This window comes from Anthonomus grandis, chromosome 11, assembly GCF_022605725.1.
Source record: "Anthonomus grandis grandis chromosome 11, icAntGran1.3, whole genome shotgun sequence".
Classification (NCBI taxonomy): domain Eukaryota; kingdom Metazoa; phylum Arthropoda; class Insecta; order Coleoptera; family Curculionidae; genus Anthonomus; species Anthonomus grandis.
The window spans coordinates 21,412,578-21,428,649 of record NC_065556.1 but is presented as its reverse complement, the minus strand read 5'-3'; the positions used below and the strand labels follow the sequence as shown (position 1 = coordinate 21,428,649).

Here is a 16,072-nt window from a genome sequence, read left to right as displayed (position 1 = left end):
CTTTTTCCAAGAAAGCGCTTCAGAAAAAGTTCTTTTGACTGAAAAATTCAATGGTGACCTTGTTTTTGAGTTCACTTCTCACGGTCAATTATTGTCGTTAAAATATATACTTTTATTATATATTTCAAAATAAGAAAGACCAAAAAATGCTACATTCAGAGATATGTATTAACCCTTGGGATCGAAGTGTAACCTTTCAAGGTCTAACGGTTTCTGCAACGAGAATTGACATAAGTCTAATAACCTCCCATTGCAACAAAAATTTTAATTTTATCTTACTTTCATGTATAGTGAATATCAATGTTACTTTCTGCTGTAAATCTCTGATATTGCGATATTTTCCTTTAAATACGATAAAAAATGGATTTCGCATATTTATTTATATCTAAATTACATAGTTGATGGATGCAACGGAATAGCATTTTAAGAGTACACAGATTTTAAAATATGTGATTAGAAAACAAGTGACCTTTCAATATCGTTTTTAAATTCTTTTTTTATTTAAAACTTCCACGTGTTTGTAATTTATTTTCTAAATGTAAATAAAATATTCATCAAACTGATATATGTTATTTCAATTCCAATACCAAGATGAACGTAAGATGTTTCGCCCTTTAAGGTTCTAATAAGAAATGCCAATTCTCGTTGAAAAGCCGTTTGATCTTGAAGGGTTACTTCGACCTCAAAATTAATACATATCTGATTGTAAAATTGTCTATAAATTTTTTTGCTAAAATAAAAAATAAGGGTTTTCATTAAAAAAAAACAAAAGTTCACTTTGACATGACCTCGGGGTCAAGAACAAGGTTACCACTAAATTACTTAATTAAAACTGCACAAATGTTTTCTTGGAAAATGCTATTACAGGAAGTTACAGAGGGGTACCGTTACTTTTGTTACACACCGTATAAATATAGGTAGATTGCAAAAACAATTTTTTTTTTTACCAGATTGATAATCAGATTGATCGATTTTTTAGGTTTAGGCATCACTAAATATTAAGCGGAGTTTTCCATTTTAGCGCATCCAAATTTAGCGGAGTTTTGGAAAATATATTCTCTTCTTCAGGAGACTCAGTTACAATAGTTAGACGGTACATAAGCTGTATGAGTCGAAATTTATAGTAAGACTGGTTTTTATTACAAATATAAAAATATTTTTTTATTCCTATAATAAATTTTGAATAACTTATTTATTTCTCAAATTTTTAGATACGTCGTACACCTTAATGTTTGTCCAACTATTTTAATGAAAAATTGATGACAGTTAATAATTTTAACTACATGTTAATGATTTTGATTTAAAAAATCATTTTTATATTTTTATAAAAAAACGAGTCTTACTTAGTTTTTTTTTTAAATTTATACAGCTTTTATATCTCGTTGAATTATAGTACATATTTTAATACTTTAAAGAAGGCAATACATTTGGCAAAACGCCACTCAAAGGTTTTAGGTTACCTTTTAAATCTTAGTGATAATCTTGATGATTTTTTTTTTGTATGTACTTTACTTTGTTGTTTTTTGTTTTTACTTATCTTTGATTATTTTAGTGTGTATAAATAAATAAAATAACATCAATCTTAACGGATTTTTATTTATTGATCTCTGAACCCAATAAATAAAGAATCCCTGTAACAGAACAATTATTGGATCGTGAAAAGAAGACACTAGATTAATGTCAATGCAATTCAATATAAAAATTAATTTTATTTATTTTTCCAATAATTTTAAATTTAAAACAATTAAAAAAAATGTTTTTTCCCTAAAAGTCCGAGGCTCTGCCTAAATAGATTTTCATTATTACTATTTACAAGTTTGGAAATTGCTCCAAAAATGTTTTTTTTAGGCTTTTTATTTACTAATAACTTTAAGCCAAAATTCACACAATTTTTAATTAAATGATGCGTTTTTTGGTTACTGTCTTAAAATATTTGTATGATAAAACATTTATGTTATTCTCATTAATTATTTAAGCTAGTTTGCCTAGTATTAATTTTCGAAATATTAAAAAAAAAACAATTTTTTAAATATTTTTATGTTTCTTTTGAAAATTTAAAAAAAAAAATGACTATTTAAAAAATATACAAATTCCTTCTTATAATTTTTTTTAACGATGCATTTTTGGGCACTTTCAGTAAATTTCTGCTTCCTATCTTAAATATCTCTAATAATATTTAAATAATCTCTTTATTTTTTTAATGAAACTTTGTATATAAAAAAATACCTAATTTTTACACATTTTTCCTTTTAAAAATTTAAGAGCATTTACTTTTTTAGGCAATTAAATTTCTACCAGAATTAAAATTTCAGTATATGTACATTATAATGAAAATTCTATATGATAAATTCGACATACTCATTCCTATACACTTTAAAATAACTTACAAAAAAAAACACAAATAATACGAACAAGCAAATTAAATCAAATAAACAGAACAAAGACAAAAAACTAATTAATATTCATGCTAATCAGATTTTCAGGTTAAGTTTCTTAGCTAAATCCTTAACTGAAACTTTCCCCACTTCTTCACCATCATTTTTCATCAAATTTGTTTCTTTTAAATGATTATAATGTACCGAAGTGGCACCCTCACTATTATTCAGATGAGTAAAATGCGTCAAGCCCTTAAGGGTTTTTAAATTACTATCCGGCACCGGTGGGGGCTTTTTAGTATATTTCACAACATTTTCCTCATTATTTTGTAAATGTTCTCGGGAACTAGACACCTCTTCCCCCTTAAACAAACCATTACTAAAAGCGAAATTTTTAATATTTTTAAAAGACAATCTTTTCGAGTTGTGGTCTCCTGATAACTGATTGTAAATTCCAGGTTTAGAAATGGTGTTACTTCTCGCGATACCGTCGCTATTAGTAGTGAATATCAACCCGGTTTGGGAAATGGTGACGATTTTGTTATTTCGGGTGTTACTCTCACTTGCAGTAGTGGAAGAAGGAAAAGTAGTATTAGTCGAAGAAAACCAAGATCTAAAACCGTTAGGTACATGCTTGAAACATCCAGATACGTACGTTGGGGATGGTGATTTATTCCAGCTGAGTTTTAGGTTGTATTTAGCATAGTAGAGTAGTAATGCTACGATGGCCAAGGAGGGTATTACGCCTAGGAATATTATTAGGAGGGCCACGATGACACCTTGGCGAGCTAAAAAAAAAGAAAAAATTAGTAGAATGTTTACTAAGGGCAAGTATTGATCCCACTTATTATTCCTTAGAGGTTTTATGTATAATTAGAGCAGTAAATTGGGGTTTTTGAGCGACCATCAAGTCGGTTGAATTATTGCACAGTTAACTTCTAATTTTAATAAAATTCCCTTGAAAAAAATATATAATGCCGCAAAATTTCCCAGAGTTATGTCTGAATAGAATATCATCATTCGAATTTCTCTTTAAAAATTTTTTAAAACTCAAAAGTTTCTCTCTTTAAAATTAATATCTATCAAAGGTATATTTTGTTCAATAAAAGAAAGAATTTTAAGTATTTTTATTGATTTTAAGGTTTTTTGAAAAATTCAAATATTTTTTTAATGAACATATGAGAAGGAAAAAGCGAGAAATTTAAATACGAAAAAGATGCATTAGGTTTTTTTAAGGATAATTAAATAACAAAAAAAAATTATTTAGGAATTTTTCAGTAAATGCAAATGGAATGAAACGGACCAAATTAAGAAAAATTAGGGAAATTTGCTGAAAGGTTAATAGTTCTGAAATATTCGTTTATATTCCTGTTAAGGAAAATAAATATTTTATTAATATAATATTTTTTAATCTAATATTTAATTGTAAATTTTAGAAGAATTTAAGAATAGTTATTGACCAAATTAAGGATTTATGTTAACAAAAGTAAATTTCCTCCAGGAAATATTTAAGAAATTTTAAGGCAACGGATAGCTATTTTAAATAAATATAGGAATTTTAAGAAAAACTGAATTTATGGGAATTTTTTAAAGAAAATATTTTTCCTGATTATAAATAGGGTTTTAAGGAATTTATTTAGATACAAAAAGAATAATTTTATTGAAACGAATTAAAAAGGAATAATTTATTTATTAATAATTTTTTTTTAAAAAATAGCGGAATATTTTAATTACGTTTTTTAATTGATAAGAAGAGAAAACATTTTTTTTAAACTAACTGGAGTTTATTTTTAATTATTGTTTTTAAATATTTTAAATAAGGTAAGCCTATTAAAATGGCATTTAAATACGAACAATAGAGAGATTAAAAAAATATACGTGGAAAGATTTTTCAGTAGAGGTCGTAGATGAAAAATCTAAAAATTAAAAAATAAATTTTTTTAACAAAATATAATGTAATATATGATATTTTAATGGTAGTTTGGTATTGAATAGACCTTAAGAAATAATTTGTTTTCAAAATAATAAAAAAGGAAATTCCTTTTAAAGAAGAAAAGTTTTCTTTTTTATGATTTTCAATTTTTATTTAAAGGAAATTTAATTATTTAATTTTTTTAAATACTCGTAAAAAAAGGGACATTTTTTAAAAAAATTTAATTATTTTACAGGTTCCTTCGATAAAATTTTAAATAGAGAATTATTCATAATTTATACAGTTTTAAATAGAAAAATTTTTGAGCTTTAATAATTTTTAAAAAAGAAATGAATTTACAACTATGAATTTACAAGAAAAAATGCAGACTATTAGCTTTAAAAACTATATCATGAAATAATTTATAGATAACATGTTTCGTCTAAAGAATTAATAATCAGTCCTAAAATATAAATACATCCCACTGGAACACTCAGTTTAAAAAAAATATTAAAAATTAAAAATCTTTTTGAGCAAAATGGACGAATTCTTTTAACTTTAAAGTAATGAAAATTTAAATTTCTTTAAAACGATAAAAATTTCCTTTTTTAAGGTATTTAATTTTTTTTAAGGGAATCTTAAATAGAAATATTCAGATTTTTACAGAAAATTGCTTTTATTTCCGAAACCGAACTACTTCGATATAGGAACATAATACCTCTTTAGAGAGAGATTTTAATTTCCTTTTAGAATATGTTATAATATACAGGGTGTTTCATTTAAAAAAATTCACTTTTTACCATTTTTGTATCTAGCGGTAAAATCAATAATTTTGAGCAACCCTGTATAACGTAGAACAAATTTTCATAGTGAAAAATAATGTACAATACTTCCATAAATTATGTTTATAATTTCAAGGTTCTGCGCCTTAAAGTGCCGTAGTAATACAAATTTATTTGAAGCTATGTTTTGGTCAAAAAATAAAGAAAATAATTAATTTCTCGAAAACCACTAAAGATAGGTATATGAAAACCTTACACAAAAGCAATCATAAAGTGATAGGAGATCGGAAAATAAAAAAATATACAGGGTATTCCATTTAAAATAACAAAGTTGCTACTACTTTTTGGTATAAGCGGCAACGCTGCATCGCTAAAAATATTTTTAATCGTTAGATCATCAGCTAAAACCCATGTTGCCAATTTTTCAAAAAAAAAAAAATTTTCCGTTCTCCGTAAACGTCTAAGGTACCATCAACCATCAATTACCCTGTATATGTACACTTTTTAGATTATAATTAATTTAACTAAATAAAAGTTTAATTTAAAGAAAAATAGAATTTAAAACATTCTTTTGCTCTAGCCACTTAAATACCATCATTAAGATTGACATTTATTTTATTTCAAAAAATCTTTAGTTCCCTTTAATTTATATAAAATCCCCCTTTTTTAATATAATTTTTCTTTTCGTATTTAAAATTGTTTTTTGTTGACTTGAAAATTCCTTAAAATGTAGTTTTTATAATTCCTCTATTTATTTAAAATTATCATCTGTTTCTTTAAAATCCTTTTAATATTTCGTGAAAAAAAATACAAAATTTGGTCAATAGTTATTTTTAATTGTTCTAAATTTCATTATATTTCCTTTAATTTGTATTGTTGCTTTTCATTTTTTAAAGCAATTTTTCATCCCTGTAATTTAAAAATTGATAATTTTCTATCTCATTTAAATAATATTGTAAAAAACCCAATCCACCCTTTCCTTACGCGAGTTTCTCTCTTAAAAATTGACTATAAAAAATATTTAAATTCTTCAAAAAACCTTTCAGATTCATGAAATTAACCGCTTTTAAAAGAACGAAATTTCTTACCAAAATTTTTTTGTAAAATTTATTGAAAAATTTTTTCCTTATTTTAATTATTCCTATGAACATTAATCCGTTCTTTCCTTATGTGAGTTTTCTTCCTTTTGAAACAAATATTTGATTTTGTGGCAAAACTTTTAAAATATTTAAAATTCCTTTATTTTCTAATTAAGATTTCCTGTTGGTTTCTTAATAAATTCCTTAAAATTTTGAAAATAAAAAGAAAACATTTCTTGAGTCAAAAAAAATCTTCCTTTAAAAAAGCCATGAATCTGTTTAAAAAAATGATAAATCTCTTCTTGTTCTCATTTGCAAAATCCTCCCATTCAAACAACAATTTAAACTAAACTGGCTTACAGACCCAAATTATTTCCTTCAAAATTCATTTATTAAAAAAAATCCGTAATTCCCCTTACCATTTGGATCAGACGCTGGCCCACTATCCTCAGAACCTCCAGGTCCAGGATACTCACAGTAAGGAGGAGCAAACCCATCCTTACAGTGGCAATGTCCCAAACTGTTACACCATCCATTACCATTACAATCATTTTTACATATTGGGGTTTGCTGACGGAGGCTCTCAATAGTCATACATTTTTGGTTAACACACATCTAATTAAAAAAAATACACATTTTTATCTTTGGCTGTGTAGAAATATTCATAATTACCTTTCCATCTCCACATTTGGCACCATCAGGGGTCATCCCAGGATCAACCTCGTTAAGCCCCAAATCCACCAAAACAGTCCTACACGGCATAATCGATCCGTTTTTATTGATAAAACTGTGCGATAAAATGGCCACTGTTTCCATTCCGAATTCCAATCGTTCGTTAAGGTGCTTGCAATGGAGCATACCGCAAAGGACATCACTAAAATTAGATTAATTAACAACGAATTGTCTTTTTATTTAATTAAGTTTACTTACTCCCTATTGCATTTGGTGAATGATTTTTTGATTTTACTGTATCCACAGTTGCCGGACTTGTTGCCTTTGATGTTCATGGCGCTGTAGCAGAGATCGTCACTGGATTTTCCGGTGTCGCCCCATAAGAGCCTGCACTGGTCGTTTCTGGAAAGAAATCGTGAACATTTTAATGGAAAAAATTAAAATGGATGGAAATTTTCAAAAATGTAGCTTGGGTGCCTCACCTGGTCCTACAAAATCCGTGGTAACAAAACGCCCTTCCACCATCACACTCTTCCGTATCCATTTTATAGATGTCCGGAGGACAGAACTCAGACTGACCGGTACAATACTCCGGTAAGTCACACTCGTAATCAGCTGACCTACATAAGTTACCTGCAGATTTCGGTTTGCAGGTCTAAAAAAAAACCATTTTCCCCATTACTTCTCAATTAAGACTTTCATCCATAAGACTTACATTAAAATCACAACATTCTCCAGTGGCACAGCTGGCATTTGGATGTAACATGCAAGTAGAAGCGTTACAACATGGATTATCGCAATTCTCCAAAAGTCCACAGTCGCATTCCTCGCCATTTTCGACAAAACCGTTACCACATACTGGTCCTTCGAAGAGTTCTTTCGGTTTGTTCTTAAGGCAATAGTCCATTCCGTGGGAAAAGGCTAAAAGGAGATAGTCCAAACTGCAAGAGGACCAATGGGTGGGCGCAACCGTTGAACTGCTGGGTGCCATTATGCAACGCTCGTCTGGACATTGGCAATCGGTTGTGTCGTGTTCCATACCTATTAAAACAAAATTATTTATGTTTATATTATGAATTTAAGTTGCATATTATTAATTTATATATGGATATTTATGTTCATTTTGTCTGTTGTCATCGCCCAAGTGCTCTATTTAGACGAAAGAAGTAAAAAATGCATTCTTTGGATTTGCAATTCTTGACTCAAAATGATCTTGAAAGTTTTTTTTTTATTTCACAAATAATTTACGATGAGTCTGAGGTCTTTCGAACCGGATTTTTAAATACTTTAAACTCATAGTCTTTTATATTTACAAATAATTAATTGTTTCTGTTTCTTCTCACTTTATTTGGTGTTTTCAGGAACCTTCTTATTTTTTTTTTTGACTGCCTGGATTAAATAAAAGATTTATCTTTGTTCTTTCCAATTAAATTATTAATACAATGGTACCAAAACAATCATTATAAGAATTATAGTTTGGTTCTTCGAACTAGATTTCACTTACCAATTATACACTATTTAGCTTTATGTTTTCTTCTGATACTAAATATGGATAATTTAATCCATTGAATTTTGCACATTTTTCAGCATTCCTAATACTCAATATAATTGTTTTTTAATGTTCCCTTGAACCAAGTTTCTTTCTTATTATCAATTCTGTCAGAATTTTATCCTATAAGTCTTATTTCTCTCTTATTTAATTAAATCAAAAAATTACTGAAGGTCTAATAGATTTATTGTAAAATATTACATATATAATTAAAGGCAATTAAATTACCTATGAAGTCGTTACCTATGCAATTTTTGACTTATAATAATAGTTTACTAAAACAATCATTATTCAAAAATTGATTCTTAGGTGACTGATTTTGTTCCTTGGGTTAGTTTCGCATTTGGGTTGTTTTTATCTCCAATTATTCAAAGTCTGATACATTTATCTAAACGTAAATATATTTCGTTATTGATAATTAAATTATCTATACAATGGTACTAAAACAGTCATTATAAGTCATAAATTAATGCCTGGACATGCCTTTTCGTTAAAATTTTATTGGTAAGATAACGCTCGAACATGCCATGACTCTACCTCGAATTGCTTAAAGTATAATAAATTTATTGTGAAATACTATATATTGAATTAAATACAATTAAATTACCTACACAGTGATACTAAAACAGTCAATATAAGTAAAAAATTAATTTTTAGGTTAGTCGTCTTACATCTCCTGTTAGTTTCGCATTTGGCTGGTTTTTACCTCAAATTAACTCAAAATTTGATTAATTTATATTAAGGTGCAATATATCAAATTAATGGTAATTAAATTATCTATATAATGGTACTAAAATAGTCATTATAAGTCATAAATTAATTTTTAGACGTACCTTTTTATTAAAAGTTTTTTTTCAAGATAAGGCTTTAAAATGCCATACCTCTACCTCAACTTCCCAAATCTAATACATTCATAGTGAAATATTAAGAACAAATTAAAGGAAATTCAATAACCTATGCAGAGGTACTGACGCAATTATTAGAGGTCAAAGATTGATTCTTTGGTGAGTCGTTTTGTTTCTTGGCTTAGTTTTGCATTAGCCCTGTTTCTACCTAAAACTACTCAAAATCTGATAAATTTATGTCAAGGTACATTATATCAAATTAATATGGTATCAACTATACAGTGATATCAAAATAATCATTATAAGTCAAAAATCAATTTCCTGGACTGTCTAGAAGACATCCAAAGGAATCTTCAACTATATAAAATACATTTAAAAAAATACCTTTTATTCACCAGAACTACATTCGCGGGATTTTTGAACTGGCAACAACTTGTTGGTCCTTCAAACTGGATTTTACTTATTTTCTTGATCTCTTGAACTTATTTTATAAGTATTTGTGGTTTGTTTATAGTATTTAATCCCTTTATTAATAAATTGATTGCATATTTATTAAAATTTTATATATTGTGACCGTTTTTGCCAAAATGTTCACAGTTTTTTGGTCCTTTGAGCCGGATTTTGATATACATATTTTGTACGTTTTGGTTCGTAACAGTTTTTTTGTAATTACAATTTATTTATTTAATGTGGTTCTTCCAGGCATTTTAAGTAATTTCTATTCTTTTTTGAAAAACCTAGATATAATTAAAAAAATCTATAGCTGCCTGAAATAATTGAAAAATACGTTTTCCAGAATATATTCGTAGTTATAAGTATTTTTTTTTATTTTATATAATCATTTTATTTGGTTTTTCCAGCCAGTAATTTTTTATTTCTTTTTTGACTACTAAAAATAAATAAAACAATGCCAATTCTTCACTATACTATATTCCTAGATATTGGTTTTTCAAAATATAATACACTAATTCTATTTGGTGTTTCCAGGCACTTCTAAGTAGGTTTTCTCCTTCTTTGACTACCTGGAAGATATTTTAATAAACCTATAACTGCCTGGAATAAATACAAGATTCTCCCTTTTATTTTTTTTTAATTCCAGGTTTCTCAGGCACTTCCATGTATAAGTTGTTTTATCGATTTAAATGTTTAAATTATTTAACAATTTCAATTTTTTTGGCTTTGAACCAGAATTCTTCTTATCAATTTTGACAGAATTTTGTAGTTTATATGTCTCTCTAATTTTGTAGATATTTTTGTTTGTTTGTTTATAATATTTAGCCCTCTTTATTAATAAATTAATATTACGATTTAATATAAACTAACAGTTTTTGCCACATTTTATTTTATCGTTTTTTGGTCCTTCGAACCGAATTTTGAGAAACTTATTTCTTACGTTTTCACCCGTAGCATTTTTTTTCAATTCCAGTATATTTATTTTCTTCCAGGCATTTTAAGTAATTTTTATTCGTTTTTTATAAATCCGGAATATTATAGATATATTTTTAATTCGGTGTAATAATTTTATTTGGTTCTCACAGGCAGTAATTTTTCTTACTTTTATGACTACTTGGAACAAATTCAAAATATCAAATTCTCCTCTGTTATAGTGCATATATTCTTAGTCATTGGTGTTCCTAAAAAATATATATTACACTCTTTTTATTTCATGTTTTCAGGCACTTCCAAGTAGTTTTACTGCTTCTTTGACTGCCTTAAAGATATTTCAATAAACCTTTAACTGCCTGGAATAAATACAAAATTCTCCCTTTGGCTTGCTATAATATATTACTAGTATTGTTTTTTAATTCCAGGATTTTCAGGCACTTCTAAACAATTTTTACTCCTTTGACTTTTATACCTGAAGGATATCTAAAGAAACTTTCAACTGTCTGGAAAAAATTCCTTTACTTAAGAATTTCTATGTTCGCAGGATTTTTGAATTCTAAGAAACATTTTTGGTCCTTCGAACCGGATTTCACTTACCAATTATACACTGGTACTTGATATGTAGGTATAATTTGCTTTAATAAATTGGTTATTTAAATATGATTTTGCACTTTTTTCATTTTTTACTGGGTTTCTTCAACCAGATTTCTTACTATCAGTTTTAGCAAAATTTTATCTTGAAAGTTGCCATATTATTAAGCTCTTTTGACTGAAAATTTGTTAAAATTATACGACAGTGTTTGTCGGATTTCATAACTTTTTCTGCTCCTTCGAACCGGATTTGGAGACACACATTTTGTACGTTTTTACTCGTACTATTTGCAAGTATTTCTAAATATGTATTTTTTTTCAGATAGTCTTATTTTAATAAAAAACTGACCTAAAGATATTTGGCGCTTCTATTATCATAATTATTGATAGATTTTAAATAATATTTTGGTCCTTCGAGCCGAATTTTCAAAAACGAATGGTTGGAATCCATCAACTTACCAAAATTATGTCCCATCTCATGAGCAATGGTAGTAGCAACCAAACCAACTGTTGGCGAATGATCCGTACTAACTCCGCCAGAATATTCGTAAGTACACATCGGTCCCTTCAAGGCCTTTCCCACTACACCTTGGTCAAAACTGAATTTACTACAAAAACATTTTTGCTATTATAATTATTATTAAATTATTCCTAAAAGTTGCTTACGTAAGCAGTTGTGCATTATCGTTGGGGTGTTCTAGGATAAGACGATCTTTCCTATAATGCAAAAAGCTCTTGAGGGTGTCGTCGCCGTTCTTGGAAAAAGTTATTTCGTCATGCTCGCTCCATATTACCACCCCCACAAGGGCTATGAAAATATTTAGGGGAGAATAAAGCTAAAAAAAATATTTTAAGGATATTTTTGCGAAATATTATTTGAGCTTACCCCATTGATGATATTAGCGATATTTTTGCAATGGTCTAAGACTCTGCGTGTACTCTCTTCTAGTTCTTTAAATTCTCTGTTGTCCACCACTATTACTAGCTCTACGTATTTTGATTCTTTGTTGGCGTTATATGGTCCCCGGATGGGGGATTTTGATTCGTCAGTCGATCTTTTATACTGAAAATTATAAAAATTATCAGAGAAACGCAAATTTATTTTAATTGGAAAAATTAGTAAAAGTTGTCATTCTTAAGAATTCACGTCTATATTGGCCCTTTGAACAGGGCTTTAAAATAGCAAATTTTTATCGTCAAAACAAGCTTAAAGAAATCATGATTTTAAAAATTTTCAAAGGATGCCTGCAAATATCCAAAATTTATAAACTTCCCAAGGACAGATCAGTATTACAATGCTGAATTTCTGATTTTTTTAGGGATAAAAAAGCCTGGAAGTATCATGAATTGATAATGTTCTTAAGGAGAAACCAGTATTACAAGCTTGGAGATAACTGAAATTTAATAAATTTTCCAATTACAAGTTCAAAAAATTTTAAATGTCCAAGAATTTTCCAAGGATAAACCTAAAATGCCTGAAAATACCTGAAAATTAATGAATTACTCAGGATCAAAACCGAATTACAACCCGCAAAAAAATCATAAGTTTCTAAATTTTCCAAGGATAAGAAAACTTGGAAATATCCTGAATTTATAAATTTCTCAAGGACAAATCAGTACTACAAGCTTAAAATACCTGAAAATTATTAAATTTTTAATTACAAGCTTAAAAATATTCTGAATTTGTGAATTTTCCAAGGATTAAGAATCCTGAAAATACCTTCAATTTATAAATTCTATAACGAAAATTCAGTATTCCATGCTTGAAAATAAATTAAATGTTATCAATTTTCCAGGGATAACAAACTATAAATAATTAGTTGTATCTCATTTCTAAAATAATACAGTCGGTTTGAAAATAGCCTAATTTTTGAGGGATAAACTAGTATTAGAATGCCTGTAAATAACTAAAAATTAATAAATTTTCCAGATACAAATTCATAATACATGCCCGAAAAAAACCATGAATATCTGAATTTTCCAAGGATAAACTAGTGCTAGAAGACTTGAAAATAACGAAAAATTAATAAATTTCCGAGATAAAAATCCATACTTAAAGCCTGAAAAAATCATGAATATCTAAGTTTTTTGAAGATAAAGAAACTTGGAAATACCCTAAATTAATCAAGTTCTTAAGGACAAAAGTATAGAATCAGGAGTATAAGGACAACACTATTATAATCCTGAATATCTGAATTTTCCAATGATATGCAACCCTGGAAATAATGCTATAAGACTCACATTTTCAAAAGAATAATGTCCGCGTGAAAATATCTTGGATTTCTAAATTTCCCAAGAATAAACCAGTACTTGAATGCCTGGAGGAAACCGAAAATTGATGAACTTTTCAGGTATAAAACCATAATACAAGCCTGAAAATAATCATAAATTTTTAAACTTCCCAAGGATAAACATACCTGATTATGACCTCTGTCGCCCTGAAAATACCACAAGTTTCTACATTTTTCAAGGATAAACCATTACTAGAATGCCAGGAAATAACCAAAAATTTATAAATTTTCCAGGTATCAAGCCTGAAAAAATGATTGAATTTCTATATTTTCCAAGGATAAATAAATCTGGAACGCATATTTTGTGGTTTGAATAAAAAACAACTGAAAAACAATTAAATAATTAGAATGGTGACTTAAAAAAATATTTTCTGATTTTTTCGTTAAATTTCCTTAATTTTTTCTTGAGTAAAGAGGAATTACATGACAAATCAATACCTCGAATAAGATAAAAAACTACCTTAGAAGCCTGGAAAAGCAGAATTAAACAAATTTAATCCCTGGAAGAGACAAAATGTTACTCCAAAAGAAAAAACGTAACAAATACTTCAAATCGATGAAAAAAATATTTTAAATGCTTCAAAAATTATTTTGTATGTGTAGACTGCATCAAAATGACTACAAAATTACGATTTTTTTTTAAATTAAAAAAAATACACAGAAAAGTTTGAAATACATCAGAAAATTTTGAAACTACATTCGGATTACATCATTTTGCCCAATTAAAGAAAATTTCTTTTGACTTACAAATAGTCCAAAAGAAAAAAAAAAAAATAAGACCACTTTTTGGCAACACCATTTAATAATATTTAATCAACCCTTTTTAAAGATATATGTTAAACCATTATAGGAAAACGAGTGAAATTACTCAAAATTTTACTTTTACGTCGAATTTTCAGCCAATATGTTTATTTTTACCTAAGCAAAAGGACCTAAAAACCTTGACTACAAAAAAACTTTTTCCATTAAAGGAGATTTGTTTTTCAAACTTATCAATGATAGCTGGGTCAGTTTTTTGGACTTTTTTAAAAATTGAATATTTCATAGTTAAAGTTTAAAAAAAAGCAAGAAAAGCGCAAAAAAGAACATAAAAAAATAGAGCAATGGAAGTCAAGTTATCAAGTAGTGGCTATATGAACAAAACAAAAAAAATTAATCTGTGAAAAGTCCTTAAAATCTAGCAAAAAATTAAAATTTCAAAAGTCCTTTCTTCCAACAAGAATAATAAAAAAAAAACAAGAACATTCATAAAACCACAAAATAAAAATCAGAAAAATACCTCACTGACCCGCATAATATAAGTAAACCTTATCTCCTTCGCCATTTTGTCATGATACCATTTAAATTAATCAAAATATACTTACTCTAAGAAATCTATTGTCAGTCGTCGAATGTGAATGTTGATGTGACTCAGCCCCACCAACATACCCGCAAGTCTTATTGTTATCCACCAAATCGGAATGTTTGTACGAAAAATGCTCCAAGGAATCTTCCAGGTTGTTTTTCCGATTTTTCTCGACATAATGCATCTCTTTCCCGTCAAAAATCACACCGGAAAGTCCGTCACAGGTCGAAATTGCTACCCACGAATTCGGTCTATCACGGACCTTACCGTGGTAATGGCAGTGGTTTATTTCCTAAAAAAGAATCCAGGATAAGCATCTAGGAGACCAGTGAAATATTGTAATACTTACTTCTTTCGTTGGTCTATAAGTGACATTTTTGCCATTTTCCTGTTGTTTATGGAAAAATCCTTGTGGGATCAATTGTCTGTTTAACACCAGATCCAGGATCATGTCTTCCCCGTCCACTTCCACTTTAATTTGGATGTGATCAGTGTGGTAACCAGTCTAGAACATTAAAAAAAAACATTAAACCAGTAGATCTTTTTGAGAAAATTATTTGACTTTTAACTAATTTCAATCAAAATCAAAACAAAAAATCATCATAGATCTTATCACCTAACGTATTAGCTCCAAAAAAATAACACAATATGACCCTATATTAAATTAATTTATAACCAGTATCACAATTAAAAATTCTAACGATTTCCTGCCCGTCCAAAAATTAACATCTTTTCCGAGACGTTTTTAGGACGTAACACCGATGAATGAAAGGATAATCCCCTCAAGGAGATACATATATTTAACGATTCGTTTGAATACTAAATTAATATGAGTCATGATAGGAAAGGAGTTGTAGAAATCATGTTTTATTAATTATTATTAAAATGATTGTTACATAAAGTCCCGGTAACCTTTTTGAAATGTCACAGGGCACAATCAAGCGTTATTGTAAGGTTAATGTTACTTAAGTGTGGTTTTAATTGTAGTTAATGCTAATTTTCTTTTACGTATATTAATGATGCAGTTGACCAGGGTAATTGTAATGGTTTTTATCTCTGTTTTATTCTTAGTAAATGCAATATTTCTAATAAGTAGCATTAAAAATGACGTTTTTGGATATGAAATAATATGATTAATTTTTAAGGTTAATTGGGTCTGGCAAATTATTTAAATTTGGGATATTACAGATAGGGAAACATATTTTCATGAAAAATTACGAATGAAGTGTTATGTAATTTTATTTT

General features: G+C 27.9%; 1 protein-coding gene across 1 annotated transcript in view; it reads right to left on the bottom strand.

Annotated features, from left to right (window-relative positions):
- The window catches only part of LOC126742017 (disintegrin and metalloproteinase domain-containing protein 12-like), an 80,787-nt gene that overhangs the window by 4,104 nt on the left and 60,611 nt on the right, over positions 1 to 16,072 (bottom strand). Inside the window, exons 3-13 of the mRNA XM_050448540.1 lie at positions 15,177 to 15,332; positions 14,847 to 15,119; positions 12,078 to 12,254; positions 11,858 to 12,027; positions 11,651 to 11,799; positions 7,536 to 7,861; positions 7,303 to 7,475; positions 7,079 to 7,222; positions 6,821 to 7,022; positions 6,568 to 6,763; positions 3,031 to 3,163 (exon numbers count right to left, since the gene is read on the bottom strand). Of these exons, the coding sequence (XP_050304497.1) occupies positions 3,031 to 3,163; positions 6,568 to 6,763; positions 6,821 to 7,022; positions 7,079 to 7,222; positions 7,303 to 7,475; positions 7,536 to 7,861; positions 11,651 to 11,799; positions 11,858 to 12,027; positions 12,078 to 12,254; positions 14,847 to 15,119; positions 15,177 to 15,332 (2,099 nt within the window). The remainder of the gene's footprint in view (positions 1 to 3,030; positions 3,164 to 6,567; positions 6,764 to 6,820; positions 7,023 to 7,078; positions 7,223 to 7,302; positions 7,476 to 7,535; positions 7,862 to 11,650; positions 11,800 to 11,857; positions 12,028 to 12,077; positions 12,255 to 14,846; positions 15,120 to 15,176; positions 15,333 to 16,072) is intronic.